At 41.0% G+C, this 20231-nt stretch overlaps 1 protein-coding gene across 6 annotated transcripts in view; it reads left to right on the top strand.

Moving 5' to 3' along the window:
* Positions 1–20231, top strand: part of zmiz1a (zinc finger, MIZ-type containing 1a) — a 127611-nt gene that overhangs the window by 74299 nt on the left and 33081 nt on the right. For all 6 annotated transcript variants that reach the window (XM_072437213.1, XM_072437208.1, XM_072437210.1 and 3 more), the window contains exons 3-5: positions 3978–4085; positions 7629–7742; positions 13219–13324. In XM_072437213.1, the coding sequence (XP_072293314.1) occupies positions 4014–4085; positions 7629–7742; positions 13219–13324 (292 nt within the window). In that variant the 5' untranslated portion in view covers positions 3978–4013. The remainder of the gene's footprint in view (positions 1–3977; positions 4086–7628; positions 7743–13218; positions 13325–20231) is intronic.

Here is a 20231-nt window from a genome sequence, read left to right as displayed (position 1 = left end):
CGCTTGTTTGATTTGTGACTCTTAAGTTTAATATAAGCTTATTTGAAAGGCACTTCTGTTTTTATAAGCTTTTATCTTAGTGTTTGCCATTTAATCCCATTGAAGCAATTGTTAGAGTGCATCACTATCTTTATCTGTAAATAGGTCAGTTTTGTACTAAGCCATACTTAAAAACTATTATTATGTGTAGATTATTATTAAGTTATTTCTAATATTGACTGACTACATGTCAATACCTCCCCACAAATGCTTCTAGAGTAAATCAATCAAATGTGAGGATTGTCCGGCTAAACTCCCCATATAAACATATTGAATCAGGTGGGCCGGCTCTTTGTGCAGCCCCACAGTTCCACCTCACTCATTTCGCTCTTTAGAACCGGAGGGCTTGTCTTTTCAATGCCAGACAAAAGCTCACACTGGAGCAGAGCGCAAGCAACAACAGAGCCTGACTGCGAGGAAGAAGAATGGAGTCTAGGGTTAAAGAGGCAGCAGCTATCTCCCCCTATAACCCTCCTCCTCCTCCTCCTCCTCCTCCTCCTCCTCCTCCTCCTCCTCCTCCTCCTCCTCCTCCTCCTCCTGGTCTTGGCGATGGCTGTGGCGGGACAACCAGGAAGAGGAGCTGCTGCTGCTGCTGCTTCTGCTGCTGCTGCTGGTGGAACAGTTAATCAATAGCCACAAGGTCGTATGTTGAGCGGCCGGGCCGGAGCGTGCCCTGTTAGCGGCCCACATACAGCTGCCTTGGCCGCTGAGGGGGATTTGTAGCACTTGTCAGGGGCTTAAAGGAGCCCTCTGTGGAGCGCTCACTCAAGTGTACACAGGGTGGTGAGCACAGGGACAGGAGAACAGCAGGGGAGGGGGACATCTGCTGGACAATAAGGAGCACTGCTGCAAAATCAGGCTCCTGGGGGCCCATTATGGGGTGAATGTTGGCTGTTAAAGATGGATGTTTTCAAGTGTAGATGGTCCTTTGTGTTTTACTTACTTTTACTATTTTATGGTTTTAGGGTGTTGCTTTGATTGGACTTGACTGGTTTTATTGTTTTAGGACGACTAAGGTCAACATGGGCACTTAATATTCAAACCTTTTTTTATTTAATTGTTTTGTGTCTGTTCAGCACTGAAACAGAAACAGTTTTATATATAATACAATACAATACACTTTATTTTCCACTTGGTACAAGTGATCACAGCAAACACAATGAACAGGGCACTGCTTCAGTTCAGGCACTATAGATAAAGCCGTACAGATGTAGGCAAAAAAGGTTTGTTCATACAATGTGCTACATAAATAAAGTGGATTATATCTATAAATAGTTTAAAGTAAGAAAGTCCTGATTCTTGAAATTAATAATAGAAGTAGATATAAATAAGTGCTTATTCAAAAGTGGAGTGCAAATATTACAAATGCTTCAATGCAAATACAGAGAAATACTACAGTAAATAGATGGACTTCTATTATTACGTACAATTAAGTAGAACAGCCTTAATGTTATGTGTTTCTACTAATCATTTATTAGTTTTAGTTCTCTTATATACCAATTTTTTAAATATTCTTCAACCTTTTGCCCAACTTTGCCTTGTAAAAATATGCTTTAGTAGTCAGTAGAGTTATATAAAAATATATATATTTAAAACCATCTGATGCTAATCAATGCTAAAGCTAAGATCAAAAGTAGATACTCATTTGATCATTTTTTTTTTTTTTAAACTGGACCTTCCTGAACAGTTTTACAATGATCTTGACCTTTATGGGAACATATCGTAACATAAAGGAAGTACTATTATTTTGTGTCGAAAATGACTTAACGTCTAACAAAAGAGTGTTTTTTAAAATCATCGTTGTCAAAATTGAGCCTATACCTCAGTCTCTAAATCGAGTCGTCCAAAATGTTCTAAACCATATAAGTAAATGATCTATCAACCTATTTATGCGGTTAATAGTTTCTCTTTTGCTGCTGTGATCAATGCTGTTCAGGTTCAAGGTAGTAAATCTGTCAGACAATGCCCTGTAACTACCGGCTGCACGTTCTCCCGCCTCCCACTTCACCACAATCACAGAATTCCCCCTGTTTCCCATATGAGTGATGTACCTGCTCATGTTTAAGACTTTTTAAGAGCACTCCAGGTAATTCTACTCAGCTAATACCCAGGCCTCGGCGGATTAGTAATACACTTTTCATTCTCTAAGTGTGCCTTTGAAGTCCTACCTTTTTTTTTTTTCCTTCTCTCGCTCAATCAAAGTCAAGAATTCACACTTTTGTGTTTACGCGCTCTCGAGAACGTGTGAAGGGGGGAAAAAAGGAGGTAGAGGAAAATGGAAGAATACTTGTGCGAAACCCTTCTTTCTAAAATAAGCCTGGTAGCATTAGGCATGAGAAGTCCCCTGGCTGGGCGCTGTGCTCTCCTCTCTGTCTGTGTTTACCTCAGCGGGAGATCTGGGGGGACCCTTTATCAGTGCGGAGCAGCTTTCTGGAGCCTGACTCCCCCCGTCCCCTGCCTCCTTCCCTCCCACTACGCCTCTTTCACTTTTGTGCGCCGGAATGCGAGGCGGACCAATGCCGGTGCTGATAATGCGCAGGGAGACTGGTCAGACACACTTCTGTTCCCGTTTCCGGGCTTTGCAGTTGGTGTGGTTTCTTTTCTTCGGTTGCAAGTGAAAATGAAGTGCAACGGTCTTGTCCGCTGTTTGATTGGGTATCCAAAAGTTTTAGCAATATGTTCTGCATTGATTAGTTTCCGTAGATGTGGAACAGTTGTAAATTGAAGTCGATGCTAGGGCGATGTGGGGAAGAAATAATCAAGGTTTTTTTTTTCTCCTTCATATTTTTCAATCTATTTTCAATTCAATTTTATTTGGGCTTTTCAAACAAAAAATAATAACATTTCTTCCTTTAATGGCTGTTCACCTCTTTATTCAAAAATCCCAACCATATAATTGACGATTAAACATGACTGAAGCTCGATCTCTCCATCTTTCGATGAATTGCCCAGCCTTTGATTGATACCAATTTTCAATATTAAAGGTGCACTATGTAACATTTGTGTTTGAGGGTATGCCACCTTCATGGAGATGATATTGCTTTGCCTGGAAGGTTCTAGAGTTTGGCAAGTTGCAGTTCAGTTCTGTGGAGCGAGGCGACCCACGCTAACACAGAGAACGTGCAGAGATCATTTATAAATGCAGGATATCGATAAGTTTAATGCCGTACTCTGGAACATTCTAAGCAAAGCAATAACATCTCCATAGAGACAAGCAGGTGGCAGACCCTGTTCCAAAAGAAAAGTTACACAATGACCCGTTTAAGAGGACTGCACAGTAATAAACAATGTACAGAGCAATAACAGACATGATAGTAACATCTGTAAATGTTGTTTTGATGAAGAGATGTTGAAGTATATTGCATGTTATCGGTTGGAAACGGTCTCTAAGTAAGTTTGGAGTAAGCTACTGCACTGACAGTGTAAAGTGGTGTCTGGACTAACATAAAAATAAGATTATACATCTCCACAGTCATAAAGCTTATTCTTGAAGGACTTAATATTTCTTCGCAAGGAGAATTATTTGCTCCACTGGTCTCTGTCCTGCTGATAACCTTGACAGTGATACATGTTTCTTTAAAGCCGTTAACTCCGGTTGTCCTTTTCCATTCGTGCTGAATCTCTCCTCATCGCAAACTTTTCCCCAACTGTTTGAAGTGGCTGTCGCTGTGTGCCATCCCAAGATTTTCTAGCTTTTGCCAAAAGAAACAAATCATATCAGCAGAGGCAGCAGCACTTGAGGCGCGCCATGCCCTTCAACCAGTCACTATAAAAGCACGCTTCCTTGTTTGAGGTGTCATGTTGTCAAATCTGTCACGCTACAACACCCATTCAACTTGGTAGGATACAAACAGCCCTCGCACTGCTGACAAGACAAGAACTTGTTTTAACAAATGTCTCCTTTTTTCCCTCTCTCTTCCTTCTCCTTCTTCTCGCAGAGTGCAGAACTTTAATGGCGTCCCGGTAGAGACTTCATGATGAACACGTTACCGTCAATGGACCGGCACATCCAGCAGACCAATGACAGGCTGCAGTGCATCAAACAGGTGTGTTATTGTCATTACGCGCCGAGGCTAATGCTATATGTTACAGACGTTTGTTACTGGACTGTTTTAAATCCAGATGTGCAAGTGATTTTCGTGTCTGCTTCCATATCCTCTTGCACCGGTGTAGCTCTCACCGTGGGACGCACAAGGAAAGTGTAACTTGAATATGCATCTGCTCCAAAGAAAACCCCCCAAAAAACGTCATGAATAGTGTTGTAAAAAGTCGATACCCAGAGATACTAATATCAGAACTAGCTTTGAACAACTGTCGATACAGTGAAAAATGACATACATTGGACTTGTCCTGAATTGTTTTAGAATGATCTATATCAGAGCTACAATCCATTATGACCAACTGGAAATATTAAATTAATCTACTAGTTTCCACTGTTTTATATTGTCAGCGAGGTCTCGAAATCGAGTTTGAAATGGAAGTGGCAGAGGTGGGAACTCCTTGTTTTGCAAGTCCAAACTATGGCTGCGTTCACATTTGCATAAAGACCACATTAAAACCAAATGAAAAGAACTAAACGTTGACTAGACCAAAGATTAGACTGAGCTCAAATAAATAAGTCTCAAGTCCAAGTCAAGTCCCAAGTCTGTGGCCCACAAATCCACATCAAGCACCAAATCCCAGTCACAGGGCTTCAAGTCCAAGACGATTTGAACATCGTAGTTCATTTGATCAAGTCAAGTCCAAGTCTAAAAATTTGAATAAATAGAAATGTTGGTAATAAACTATACTTCTATGTTTAGACCTCCCAAAATGTACCATTCCATAACAATGACATTCTTCTTAGTTCATTCCCTTTTCAGATCTTATGCACTATTTCATAATGTAAATGACTCAAGTTAAACAACAACAGCTTGTGTTAGTTTTGATGAACATGAGGTATATTGAAGACAGAGACACTGAACAGTCGCTCTCCTAAACATCCAGTGATGTGGCCTAGATTCACTTTGACGTCTGTAACACACGTGTAAATGCAAAGTGTCTTCTGGTTTGAACGGTTATCCTCCAGTCACCACCCACCACCCACAGCACCTCTGTCAAATCAAAGAGCTAATGAATATCCCTAATATGCCTGTTCTGTACGCTGTAGAACATGGTTGCTAGTTGTTTAAGATAATAATCGTAGCCTTTCCCAACGCCCATAAATCCTCAAGAAAAATCACATTGTGTTTTTCTTTCTTACACACCCATCTCTTTTCTAATTCCCTTTCCCTCCTCTTCCCTCGCTTCCCTTTTATGGGCATCAGTTTCTCTGGCCATTAGCTGCAGTCACACAGATCATGTTGCACTGGGTCATAGCCGGAGAGCGGGAGAGAGGCAGACAGACATAAAGAAGAAGAAAATCTGGCGTGGAAAGCTATAGCCGAGACTTCAAAGAGGCTTGGAGCGCTGCGGCAGACTGCACTCCCCCCTTTAAACAACCCCTCCCACCCCGAGCATCACATCATGGCTCCTGACGTACGGCCGCTCCTTGTTGTGGTTAAATGCTTCCTGGACTTGGCCATCCTTTCCAGACTGATACGATTTTAGGAGAAAGACACAGAGACTTGACCCAGGGCGCCTGCCTCTGCCTGCTCATTAAAAGTCCAAGAGAGGTGACATGACTGGCAACGCGTGGTTCCCAAAAAACATACGAACCCGACTGTGCCAGAAGGTTCAAAGGCCACGGGGCCACCTGCAGCATACCAACTGGTGTGTGCGTGGAATCCCTATGTTTGGATGTGTGTGAATGTTACTGTACATTATGTTTGTACTGTACACATAGTGCCCTAGTATTAAACCATCATACATAAGGCTTCTAGAGGGTATCTACATGTAAAGGAATGGATTTCCTGTTGAAACATCAGTGTGTAACAGTCCTGCCAAAGCCTGATTTCATTTGAAGATAATACATGGCATTGTTTGGTAAGCTTGGCAGCTCATGTTTAGCTATCACTGCCTAATTATTTTCAATAGTGTCACTTCTAAGCCCTTTAAAAGCTTCTGTTTACACATCTGGCCTAATAAATGTTCTCATTGTCATTTGGTTTATACACTTTGAGTGCAGCTGACTTCAAAGGCACAGTTTGCAGTGAGCTGGGAGCGGAGGCTGCTGCCAGCAGGGTGTTGTTTTGGTTTGGGGAAAGCCTCTGGCGCTGAGCCAGTTGCTCTGCTGTTGTTCATGGAGCAGGTACACACGAGAGAACAGCCTGATCCCTGAGTGAACTGAAAAAGCACTAAGTTGGTCCATCATCGCTGAGGACAGTCTGCCATGTGTCAGTTTCAGCCCCTGCTCCCCCACTCACCACTCTGTCCTCATCCAACCCTTAACACAACAAGAGCAGCTCCTGCTCTCAAGTCACTGTCCTCCCCCTCACATACTGGAGCTGTCAGCCTGAGTCTGTGGCACTGCAGAGGGAGTGAGGGAGCAGACCGACAGCCCCTGCTGAGTCCCCTCGCACTAGAGGCCCAAACGCCGCCCATCAAGCAGCAATAATGCCAGATTATATCGCTCCTCAAGAGCAGCTCCTCTCTCACTCTACTGCTTGTCTTCATCAGTCAGAGCGGCGTGAGGTCCAGCACTAACTCTATGAGGCCTAATCTCTCCATCACAAAAGACGAGTCACTCATGGACTCTCTTCAAACTCATGATATCATCAGGGGCTCTCTGTAGGCAGCCGACTATCCTGTCATGTTAGCCCCTTTTGTCATACACCACCAATAAGCTGCCCTTTTCAAAACGCTCACCTCTTCTGCCCCCTAAAGACAAAAGCTCTACCTTCTGTCACAAAACAAGTGGCTTTAGCTGCAGATGAGAATAATAAATTCATTCAAGTGGGCTCAGTCTAGCTGAAAGAACACGCCTGAGCTCTGCAGCCATTTCAGAGCTATTAACCTTGTGAATCGTAAAAAACTAGCCCAATTTTAAAAACGTGCATTATGTCCTGCCAGGCTGAAGCGCTTTCAGACAGTCGGAAGAAAAGGCCAGACTGTTTCAGGCCTGAGTGCACAAGAGCGGGAGCCTCAAAGAGATTAGATAACACACCAGCGGCCATATTGAACCGGCGCACAGAGCTGCCAGAACCAAGGTTAGCTTCTTTGTACAACGTCAAGACAACCAGCAGACTTCAGCGCTCCATGAATGAGGCGGCGAATTGGAGGGAAAGATTTGGTTGCCGCGCGGCTCATTGCGGGTGTTGCCAAGAGAGATTAACAGGAAACAGTGGAATCATTGTTGACATGTGGAGTGATCTTCTCTTCACAATACAATACAAGACGGAGTGGGCGGACACGAGAGAGACTCCGGTCCTCACAGAGCTCTGCCCAAACACAACACATTAACGCCAAAACACCCAAACCAAAATGTACGCGTTTGTTTTTTTCTGTAATATTTTCTGTAATCGTTTTGAAGTTGTGATTTAGGATGTGTTAGAATTATTTGGTGAAAATGTGAGATAAAAATGATCAGGTTAAAAAAAAATTGGGTTGGAAAAATGAACATTTCTACAATATTGTTTGGTTTATCTTTGTTCAATCTTTTGTTTTTGCAGCACTTACAAAACCCGGCCAACTTCCACTCGGCGGCTACGGAGCTCCTAGACTGGTGTGGAGATCCCCGGGCCTTCCAAAGACCTTTCGAGCAAAGCCTCATGGGATGTCTGACGGTACGTAAACACCAATTATGTCTTTTAGGTACTTTTTTTAGCAGCCAAACAGTAATTAAACACAGAGATATATGAGCTGTCCATTTGAATGTGTTTTTGTTCTAACCGTGACAAAAAAGTCTCACCAGGCACTTTGTTTGGACCATAATTTATAGAGTCCAGTCATTGTAATGCAAAGTCTTGATATATTTTTTCTTTATATACATTTTTTCTTTATTTTTTTTTACCAACACTAGATTTTGTTGTAGTAAGATAGTGTTTTTCCCCTCAATTTTATCTACAACTCTCAACCAATTAAACAAACAGGAAAAAATGAAGAAGAGCAGTACTATACATATACTTATTTGAACAGATTTGTGTTCATTTTAAACTCTTTACTCTTTAGTCCGCATGTATCGCTGACTTACCTAATGCATCCCCAGCATCCTAAATATTCACCGCGATGAGTTTATAAGCGCTTTTCACGAGTCTCTAGGGCAGGAGAATAAAACGCTTTATATTTAGATGCACAAAGAGAAAGCACTTTGGTCTCATTTTCACCTGAATAGATGCTTTTACAATATAGCTGTTCACAGGCAAAACAGATTTTGCGATAATACATGCAACAAAAAAACATGAAGTATCTCTGTTTTACATGTTTCAAAGAGGTACAAATAAGGTACAGCTCCTTTTACACTGCTAGTTTAAAACATTACACTGTACATTTCAATCTAAATAACATACACTACATTAATTAATTGTAGATATCTCCCTTTTACCTGCAACAACCTAATTTTCGAATGTATTTTTTACACTATTAGTTCTAACTTTGTAACCTTCTAATATATTCACGCTCGTTTCCTACATCTTTTTGCGGTTCCTTTCCCGCTTACGTACACGAGGCTGTTTTGTGTCAGTTACAGCCACCGCGCTCTGGTATTGAGCGGATTTCCCGGCCAGCTGCTCAGTCCGCCTGGGTTCACCGGCAGAGGTTAAAGTCCTTGTCACTGACACACACACCGGAGTCGCGGGCTTAAACAGGGCTGTTGGGAGACAGGTTCACCTCTGGCTATCCCTTTTCACTTCACTAGCTACTACTGCGCATCGATCGGGGGCACAGGCCGAGATGAGGTGGCCCCGGCAAATCCACCCCAGTGGTGTGATCCAACGCGGGAGGGATAGGGCCAGAGACCTTGAGATTTAGACAAGATTGAAGGTCGAAAGAGATATGTGGCAAGGGCTAAGTACACTGTTCATTTTGGGACTTACACAGAGTTTGGATGATTCAACCGTTTTACACCATGTGCTGGGTAAACCAATAACGTGGAATTGGTCATGGAAGGCTGTGGTGGACGATTTTCTGCACTAAATAACCAACGATTATTTTATCAGTCGACTAGTGAGCATTTTGATTAGTCGACCAATCAAACTATTAGTTCTATTGTACATTGAGACATTTAAAATAGATTTTTCGCCAAATACAGGTTGAAATTTCAGTTTTTGACATGAAAAGGGTTGTATGTGTTTTAGAGTCTGTACAATTATGATGATCAAAATACACAATACACTACAATTATTCTTTATAGTCTTTATAATTGTCACAAGTTGATTCACCGTTGCAGCCTTAGCACTAATATGTAATGTACATGGATTAATAACTACACATCATTATACAATATGAAAATTGCTAGAAAATGTGTGTATATTGGTATGTGGATTAAACAAACGAAACATTAATGCCTCTGAAACATTCTACAATTACATGCTAAGATGAACAAAATCAAATAGAATCTTATAGAACTCAAAAAATGATTGAATTAAAATAAAAGGTAATAATATAATGAATGAGAAACAACAGGCTCATATACAGACTTAATTAAAAGCTCAATTTCACATTTATTCATTATATTTACTACATTGGTATCCGATGTTTACACGAATAAAATGATCTCTGCAACGATTTGAACATTTCAATACATCATTCACAATCAATAAGTCGATCTGTTCTGCCCTCTGAAGCCCAGTGCTGCACCTGATGTCAGCGCCAGATCCGAGTGGGGCCTAACCTCTCCTTTGAGTGAACATTTTACTCGACTGCAGCGGTAGCGTGAGCAAAGAGATAAACTCCCATTAATGTGTAAATTAGAGGAAGCTCCTTACAGGCTGATAAAGAGCTAAACAACAGACTCTAGATGTCTCAGCGTGGGGTCGCCGCTATCAGCCTAACTGCCCCATCTGACTCAATCGCCTCTTTATCCTCACAATCACCGCCAGCAACAAGTCCGGGCATTCTTTACAGGATTAAGCCCTCGCAAAATTAATTTGAGCAATGAAGTGATCGAAGAAAACTGGGTCATTCAAATTTTTGAACAGACCAAAGCCGCATGACATAACCAAATACTCATATAGGCCGAGACTTGCAACGTTTTCGGTAAATATTGCAACATAAGCTGAACGTAGGAGTTTGTATTGTCTCCCACACAGGCCACTCAGAACCACATCCGCCATCCACTCGACAACAGGAAGAAATGAAGTACATGTGTTGTTTCTTCTGACAAACGGATAAATAAAGACACTGAGCGGCCCTGTCCGCAGCCTCAGTGTTCTCATATTGACTGGAATATGGATTGAAATTCAGAGCTGAAAAGTGGCTCGTCCAAAAACGCTAAATTAATCTAAAGTTAAGGCATTTAAAGACGGTCGCACAGGCTTATTTTGAAGGGAAAGGGAAATGTTGAAGTGAATGAGAGATGAGCGTAATGAGAGAGTGAGAGCATTTTAATACAGTTTTAACTTTTCAAAATGTTCCCAGTTGCTGATCTAGATTCAAAATTTAAAATACATTAAATTGTACCATATATGAAAATGTTTTTTATTAGCCTATTGCCTTTGAACAATTCACATGTATTTAGAGAGATGTATCAAAAGATCAAAAGGAGATATGCAATATTAGAATATTGAATGTATCGACTATTAGAATGATACAAATTTACAGCAAAAATGTAAAGAAATGTTCAGTGTAATGTTACTGCGCATTTATGGTCCATTCACATTCTTTAAACCAAAACACAGAAAATCACATTCATAATACAATGAGATTGTCAATATTGCCCCTCCCTAGATGTATCGCATCCTTCTTTGCCAGTGTCAAAACGATCAGTTTGTTAGAAGTATTGACATTAAATGTTGACTTAACTTCCCTTACATTTACCAGACTTGTATTTATCTTTCTGCATAATAAATGGTTTACTCAGGAGCCATGATTCCTACAAGAACAACTGAACAGCCCTCTCCAGTCTGACCTTGTTAGCACTAATGTGTGTGTCGAGGTCAAAGAGAGCTGCTGATTTGTCACAGATTAAAGAGGAGTGGTCTCCATATTAATAAAGATTTACCACTGTCCCTCTGGTGCTGTTTTATATCATGCTGTATCACCTACAACATTAAACTCAGGTTCTGCTTCATGTCTCATAAATATGCTGACCCATTTGAAGCCATTAACATGGCGGGTTATGCAAACCTCAAGGCTTCAGGCTGGTTATAGATTGGAAAGACAATGTTTAACCCTTGCTCACCTGTGAGATATCAGATTTAAAATAAATAAATAATACTTTTATTGCTCCATGCTGCAAATTACACAGAAAGTTATGAAACATAGCCGCTCTGTGGGCAGTAAGCAGTGGAGGGTCAAAAGCATGTACCATGTCCATACAATCAGATGGAGGACTGGGAAAATAGATTTTTACAATTTGTGTGTTTAATATCCTGGCTGTCATCCTTTTTTTGACATAGTAATCCATAATCCGTCTTTGGTTTAGCCACTGCCCACGGTCAGCAGTCTGTTTGATGAGTCCAAAGCACAGCACTGTTATTGTAGCTTCCATCAGCGTCTGGTTCACATGGAAACATCCAGAAATATGATCTTACAATACATTTATTTTCTATCTTTTTTACACTATTTGAAAAAGTCAACTATAATTTAGTTGATGCATTCATTTCTCAATTTACGTTTCAGTCGCATACTCAATCTATTTATAATCCTCAAATAATCTTAATGATTAGAGACGATAGACAATTATTGGTATTTTTAAGTGTAATTTCTGTTAACTGGTAAGTTTGCAAGGATTATTATCAATTTACAGTTATATCTGCTACTAAATTGAATTGTCTAAAGTCGTGAAGTGGCACATTTCACAAATATTAGTTCTTGGGTTTGAAACTGTCCTATTTGTCGCCAATGTACACTATCTATCGATTGATCTTCTCATTGAGAAGGCTGAAAACAAAAGCAAGTCCGTCCTAATTGCCTGGTGGTGACTGTGGTTTGGCCGCTCACCTCATGCAGAGGTTGAAGCAGTCCGAGCCATCTTGACGGAGGATGACTGGAGCTACCAGACTGCCGACTCCACATTAATCTCACTTTGTCTGTCTTAGGCAGTGTGTATGTCTGAGGAGCAGGATGTGCCTGTCCGCATACTCCAGAGAACTTCAATGAGAGTGATGAGTCAGAGTCTTAACACTGTTTGGAAAGTGAAAAGATTAGGCTGCTTTAACTTGACTTATGCTTTTAAACACTCATTTAAAAGAGCTAACTTTTGTTTCTAGTGATACAGGAAAATTATACAGACAATTGATTAATTTTCCTCAACCTCAAACACTCTCATTATGAACACATATTAGTAGTAGTAAGTAAAAGATTAAGCTTGGCAAAGTGGTACGCACTCTTGCCTCACTTAAAGAAGGCCCTCGGTCGGATACTGGACAATTTAGCATTTTCTCTTCCATGTCCAGGTCCCCGCCAATTTAAATCATACCACTAAAAATCATCCCAGGACTAAGGCATTAGTCTTTATGAGTGTGAGATCTCAGTATTGTAATCATAAAATAATAAGAAATGTGTCTCTGGATAATATGGGAACAAATACAGTGAGAATACAGTCAGCCCAAGAACTATCCCTTGAGGAATACATGTTGCAGCACATACGCTCCATTAGCAACATATTTGAGCAGTTGAGTCATAAATGGTAATATTGACCTTTATTGCAAAACATGTTTGTTCTATTCACCTTATTCCGGAAGCCCGCCTGGGCCCCGCCTGGGCACCGCCTGGGCACCGCCTGGGCACCGCCTGGGCACCGCCATGCAACATTCTCCTTCTTCTGGTTGTATTAGTTAACATAGGGCTGCCAGGGAAACTGTGCATTGTTGACTTGTAGGTGCACGGGGACATGAGACATTTTACCCAAATCTACTTTAGATTTACTTTAACATATTTCAGCAGACAAACTTTTCCCTCATTCTCCACTGGAACAGGAGGTGCTGAACATGGCAAAAAGAGGCAAAAGTAGGCGGGGTGAAATAAGTCAATACTGGCCACTAGTGGCTGGAGTTAATCATTTATTGTGGAAAAAATGACATATCTATAAAATATTGTTAAAATCAATTAATTCCACAATTTGATCGGTTTCGTTTTCTAACCATCTCTGCTCTTCCCTAGGTGGTGAGCCGCGTTGCCGCTCAGCAAGGCTTCGATTTGGACCTAGGATACCGGTTGCTAGCAGTGTGTGCGGCTAACCGAGATAAATTCACACCCAAGTCTGCAGGTAAGAGAGATGTCACGTTCCCTGCTATGCTAGCTGTTGCATGATCCCATTTACTACAGTTGATTTGCTCACAGTGGACAGTGCATCGCTTCCATTATTGACTCGTCTTGTTGAAAGAAACCATTCTACCGCTTCCAGTCATGCTCCACTCAGCGTTTCAAATTGTGTTAGTCTTTCCGAGGCATGAATTTACTGTACAGAAGCTTATTGTGTTTGCGGACTATTATGTAACCGAGCGCTATTTTAATTTGGGAATAGCTTTGTTGCTTACATTATTACAAACGGGTGCAAACCGCTGTAACCACAAGCTATAATAGGGGCTGCCCATTGAGAATTGTAATGTCAGATATTTTTAGTTCTATGAAAAATGTATGTGCTATGGAAATGAGCTGGCCAGGTGGTAGTTACGTGCAGAACTTGGGAGAGACAAAGAGTGGCAAATATTGAGCGATTCTCTTCATCCATTGCTTTCCTTCTAAGGCCTTTTCAACACTCAGCGTATTGAGGAGGGAAAAGAGAGAGGGAGATGGATGACAGGGAGATGGATGACTGCACGGCTGTCACTGGTGTGTGCTGCGTGTAGTATAGCTCTGTCCTTCAGCCCAAGTGTGTTTCAGTGTCTTTATATACTGTGTAGTTAAGTACCTGTTCAAGATGGTGACATGCCTTTCAGTTGTATTGTTCTTATAGACTTTCCAGTGTAAACAGAACATGTACATTATAAAGCTTGGTATCGTTTCATACACTTGCTCCAATGCGTTTTCAATTCACAAACTGTGAAAAACCAGAATTGTTTTGGGGACTGACGACCACTCGACCACACGTGAGTAACATCAGACCCTTGTTAAATATTACAGCGTGTACCTGATAACTTATTATTTGCGCAGTTGATTAAAAGTCGACATTTTTCATAATGTTTACTTTTTTGTAGCCTTTTCCAGACTTCTTATTGCCCTGGAAAATAATTTTCCTTGCTAAGACTTCCAGTTGATGTTATTCCAAAGCAGTAAAAGGTTCTGTAACTCCTCATACAAACGGTAATGTGTTTAAGTGCAAACACATTACACACAGAAAAGCATTTTTTTTTCTTGCCGAGTCTCTCCAATTCTGTCAAATAAACATCTTCAGAAGGCAAATCTCCTCTTTCAGTGTCGTTGGAAGCCTCTTGCACAGAGGAGCAGAAGTGGGCAGACTGCGTGGCGTATTGATTGCTGCATTTCTCTCTCTGTCTGTGTTCCTGTGTCGGGATAATGCGATTGTTGTCCAGGCATGGCTCGCACTGACCATGATGCTTCTGGGATCTAATAGAAGTCGGCACAAGGTTTCAGGAATGGGCTGTTTATGCACACTGGATAAATGGGAACAGTAGTGTAATTACAGGGAGAGAGGGGGGTAAGATACTGTATGATGCACATCAGATGAGATGGACAACCAGATGTGACTCAGAGTGGACCTCACGGCACGGCTGCTCTGTTATAGAACATTTTGAAAATCACAATTATTTTTGGCATTTTATTGGCCTATTATAGGTTATTAATTATTTGAACGAAATGTGGGCTTATTAACCTCTGGTTAAAGACATTGGATTTGTCTCTGACTACAGCTATTGTGAAACATAGGGTTTATCTTTGTGTGCAGTGTTTTTATGTGACAGTGACAAGTTTAAAGCAAGTGGGAATAAAGGCACATCAGCTGTTAGCTTCATGCTATTAGCTCCAGGACAATAAGCCCACACTCCTCGGCCCTCTGCGTGGATACAGCGTGGAGTTGGTTTCGGAGAGTTTTAGAGCAGTGTGCAGTAAAGCTGCCTTTCAAAGAGTAACATAAAGAAGTCTACAGAGAAGTCTGAAAAGATTGGAAAGAAGCATGTCCATTGACTGTATTTTCACGTCTCTCTATGCCTCAGATAAGTCTAGAAAGATAGCTTCCCGCAGGTCACTGATGGACAGCTCTAGTCCAGAGAACAGGCAGGACAGCAGCAGCAGCCTGTCCTGCAGCCTCGTCCCCTGTGAGAGGAGCGAGAGGCGGCAGTGAGAGGAATGAAGCAGGCAGCTGCCGCAGTAAAGACGTTATTGTTGTCATTCATTATTAATCGACACCTCTCGATTATGCATTTTATTGTGATCCTCTGGCTTAATAATCGCAATCGTAATCAAAATCAAATGACTTGCGGCATCCATCTTACCCCCAGTGCAAGGATGAGAGAGCAGACCTGAGGGCGTCAGGAGATGAATCGGACCTGTACATGCACTTTAAATGCTGTACTAGTGAGGGATTTTATATTAAACACAGTCAAAGTGTTTTTACATTAAAATTGCTCTGAAGAGTTACGAGAATCGTGACCAAAAAAGGAAAGTGAACTGTCTTGTCGGAATATTGTTTCAGTTTGTCTTTTTAGTCCCACACAGGTGCAATTTAAAAGCACTTAAAGCAGCACACATAATACTTATTATCGAGGGAAGAGAGCAAGACATGCCGAATGAACAAAGGTTTTGGCCGCTAACAGATTCCTAGTGTTATTTTAGAATCAGATCAGGGAATTGGTATTCTAAAAATGTGAAGTTTGACTGATTAAAAAGCTAACCATAAAAGGTAGTGGTAATTGCATTATATTTTACTTCAACTGCTACACAAAACCCCCAAACCAGTGGCTGCCGAAGACCTCCAATCTCCCGCGTTTTCATTTTTACTTTCTTTTTTGCCAGAGCTTGATTGCGTATCTAATTGTTCGTGTGCAGCACTATCTCCCACAGTCTGCATGGCGACAGGGCTGGATCTGACACCGGAGAGCCCAGCGCAGGAGCAGCAGTCTGGGATGCTCTCTCCCTGCCCTCCAGGGAGCAGCCCCACAGTTAAGACCAGGATCAATCACGCTGACACGGCCTTTCTGAGCAGTTAACAAGCACATTGATAAAACTATAGCTTTTCACGTACAGATTTGAGTGTAATGCAGGTCTGAATGTTTGATATATGGCGTCAGAATAGTACTGCATAAGAGTCACGGCTTTGTATGAGGTGTTGAATGATGCCCTAACAATTACACTATAACACTCAAGCTCGTCAAACAAGGACGGAAATACAATAGAACAAAAACTACTGCGTGAAATAACATTAGAATTCAATGCAATAAAGTCACAGCAAAACAAGCGAGATGCCTTTAATTGTTTGAAATAGGCTGTGTAACTTTGTGAACCAAAAATATTTATTCTGTATAAACCATATTTCCATCTGTAAATGCCCCTGGACGTTTTTAATGTGAACTATAAACTGAATCCGACTGTTAAAACACAAATTGCACAACTTATCACAATGCAATTAAATACAAAATCTTTCAGCCCCATTATACAGGCCATGTTTGGACAAGCAGGGGTCTATCATGTTAAGTCCCATGTTTCGATTTTGGAGTTTATATCCTTTTTATGGATTTCAGTCACATCACTTTTTCCTGTTATAAATATGGAGGCCATTTCAGGATGTTTCACCAGTCAGAAGAAATAATATTTTGTTTGGAATTGTTAATAATTGCTATGGCGTCAGTCCAAATGTTCATCCCTCTGAAGCCCATGGACACCCTTAATTACCCCGCGCCCCTGATCAGGAGCCAGGCACTTCACGTCCAATGAAGTGGTTGTATTTGTCCCATCAGCAGGCTGCAGCTGATGAGCCGTCTGGAGACTGTGACCCTGCAGTGTGGCCTGGGGGATTAGTGTGGGGCTCTAATCTAGAGTCAGTGACTGAAGAGACTTACCTGCTGTTAGCCAGCTCACATAGCATTAGCACTATTAACACTGGAGCTTGACCACCAACAACACTATTTCTGATTAAATTGGGAAAATGTAACTGTTGCTCACTAATATTGAATATATTATTATATTAAGAGCAAAACTAATACAGACTGACTGTTTCAGAACATATTTATTGAGATTAAAAATAGTGTGAACCAGTTTGATACATTTGGATTTGTTCTCTGAAGAGGACATATGGTTTTCTTTGCTCTTAACTAATTGTGATAATTCTATATGTCAGTTCCATTTCAAATCCAGGTGATGTACCTTTGAACTTTTTATCGTCCCAGTTCATTTTAATTCCCAGATATCCTCTTAGGCTTGTTTATGTTTTTCAGGCTGTAATCTAGGTTCTGAAGCGCGCTGAGTTTGAACTGGGAGCCTCATTAGATAAAAGGCACTGTGATGCCCTACAAAGGCGGCACAGCCCTCCAAGACTCTTAGCTCTTGGGTTACAGCATAACCCAAATCAGATTAATCGCATAATCTATCAATGCACATTCGCACTTTTCTTCCACTGTCGTCTTTGCCAAGGGCTCACACTGTGTTGCCATCCTTTCACAAGAGGAAAAAATGACTGTTATTATCATCAACTCTTTTGTGCTGACTTGTAAATCTGGCCTTTGGTTTGGATTTGATGAGATGAAAGTACATGCTAAACGTGGAGTGTTTTGTTAGCAGCGTGACATGACATGCTCCGGATCAAGCTAGCTCGTGCCTGAATGATAGCTGTAGTTCTAATGAGCCATATTGTTTGGCTGCATGCACTCTGGAGTCAGGTTGTGTCGTTTGTAAGGCCATTTGTAAAGGAAATGGAGAACGTTACACCGGCATAACCATGGTGACTGAAGGCGTGTGTGATACTTTATTCTTGCCTTTTTGATTACATTCGCACACCTGTGGATTTAGAGTTGTGCAGTAAATATGCAAATCATTTGTTTTTATTTTTTACAAAATCAACATGATTTTCCAGCTGGTGTCGTGGCAGTAAAGCGTGTGGTGTGGAGAAGAGTTCAGCATAATAAAGAGTATATAAAGGTGCTATGTCAGTGTGCCGTTTGTTTCATCAAAATGTTATTGCTTTGCCTGGAATCTTCCGCACTATGGCATTAATTCAATTACAGCTGTTTTTATTGACAAAAACACCTGCTTGCCAAGATTTATACCATTTTGTGCAACATTCCAGGCAAAACAAGAACATTCCCCATGTTCACTCTTACATCGTGCCCTTTAATGGAAAATGTCTATGTTCAGGAACCTTAATATCAACTATTATTATGATGTTCTGGTAATGGAAAAAAACTAAAACAAATGAAGAATTATGATCAATCAAATAAGTAAATTGCCCAGCCCTAATTGGATAGTTATTTGACGATTTAGAAGTCAAACTTGGATGACTCTTTGTGGGTAACAATGTGCACGTTTCTGTGTGCTCAGAAGGAGACTTCAAATAAAAAGATCATTGGCGTGGGTTTTGTATGTAACGCAGTTGTTTTCTTCCACCTTTTGTGCATAAATCTAACTTGTGTGCTCAGAGATTATAGGCCGACTCGTTCTTGCTTCACATATTGGCGCTGTAGACTTGCTGACATCCATCCATCACCAGAGCAGGCTCAGAGTGAGATGTGAAGCTCCACTGGAGGAAAACAAGCGCTTGGCTGTGTCCGCGCTGACAGCAAACTTCCAGGGTGCGGCTTTAACTCAAACCCTACTCCTTTGAAAACATGCAGTTCAACTACTGGACTTTCCCAAACGCCAAGGACAAGACGTTAGTGTCCTGTTTCCAGCATTAAGGATTTCTTTTTTTCTTTCAGTCCACCATACACTATTTGCACGATCTTTTAAAATCCCTCATTTCAACCGTTGCACATGAAGCTAAGGCAAATGTGCACTCAAATCTACAAGACAAATACATATGTGTGGCGTTTGAGCCCAGTTATTATGCTTCAGGGACATAATGTATAGAAACATGATGCGTGTCACTTATGATGTCATTATTTATCTAGCTGAGTCTGCTAACTGCTCTCTCCCTCTGCAGTGGAAACACAAGCAGGTCAGATAACGCTGCTTCACACTACTTTCTATTCAAATAAGCTGCAAACTCAAGTGTTTTACATTTTGGATATTTTAACTTACTTTCCTTTACACTTCTAATCCAATCAGACAATTCTAACGTTTAGCTTAGGGTCAGAGGTGAGCGATATGTTAATATAATGCTGTTTTGAAGAGTATCAAGTGATATATATTCACCTTTGTCTGTAATTTCAGTCATTTTACATTTGTCAGATCGTTAAACCTCAACTTATACATTTAAAGATATGTTTCAACACATTTCTGTGTAATAGACAAGCAAGAGTAAAACAAGACTAAAGAAAGACTAGACCAGGCCTTCACCAAGGATTAAAACAGGGCTAAAGCAAGACTAAAACAGGACTAAACCAGGGACAATACCAGGACTAAAACAGGACTAATACCGTGACACATAATATTTTGTTAATATCATTCATCATACTCCAAGTATTGTGATATTCATTTGTATTCATATCGCCCAGCCCTAATAAGCATTAGCGCCCTCTGCTGTTTCCACACATCGGTCTTCTGGCGTCGCCGTGACGTCCGCCGTACCCCATTGTCCGTGCAGTTAGCAGCGGCCCTCTTTTGTTAGCGACCTAATCAACCCCACAGACTTTTATATTTAATTACTGCTGAGTAAGTGCAGCTCTTTGAATTATTCACAGCAAACACAGTAGTATTTTTAGCAAGCGGCCTCTCCTCTGACACTCTCCCGTGGCTCGGCTTAGATGATGAAACCCCTTTGCAACTAAAAGTACCTTTACACGGTGAAACAAAGCACATGGGGAAGTGCTGGTGTTTGCACTGACTTTTCTGCTTTGGTTCCATCTTAGGCAAATTGTATACTGTGAAATATTCACTTTTTAAAACCATTGTCAATTTTACAAAGTGTATTTGTGGTGGCAGTCATTCTAGTTTCTCTATGAAAAGTTAAATATCTGATCATTGTTACGCTCCAATAAGCGATATTTGCAGATGTCGATATCAAGATTTCATAGCCAGGCCAACAAAACAAAGTACATCACTTCCGTATTTAATGTATTCAAACA

The sequence above is a fragment of the Eucyclogobius newberryi genome, unplaced genomic scaffold (genome assembly GCF_026437365.1).
Source record: "Eucyclogobius newberryi isolate DKJ021-1_F unplaced genomic scaffold, fEucNew1.0.hap1 SCAF_8, whole genome shotgun sequence".
Taxonomy (NCBI): Eukaryota; Metazoa; Chordata; class Actinopteri; order Gobiiformes; family Gobiidae; genus Eucyclogobius; species Eucyclogobius newberryi.
This window is presented reverse-complemented; position numbering and strand designations above follow the sequence as displayed.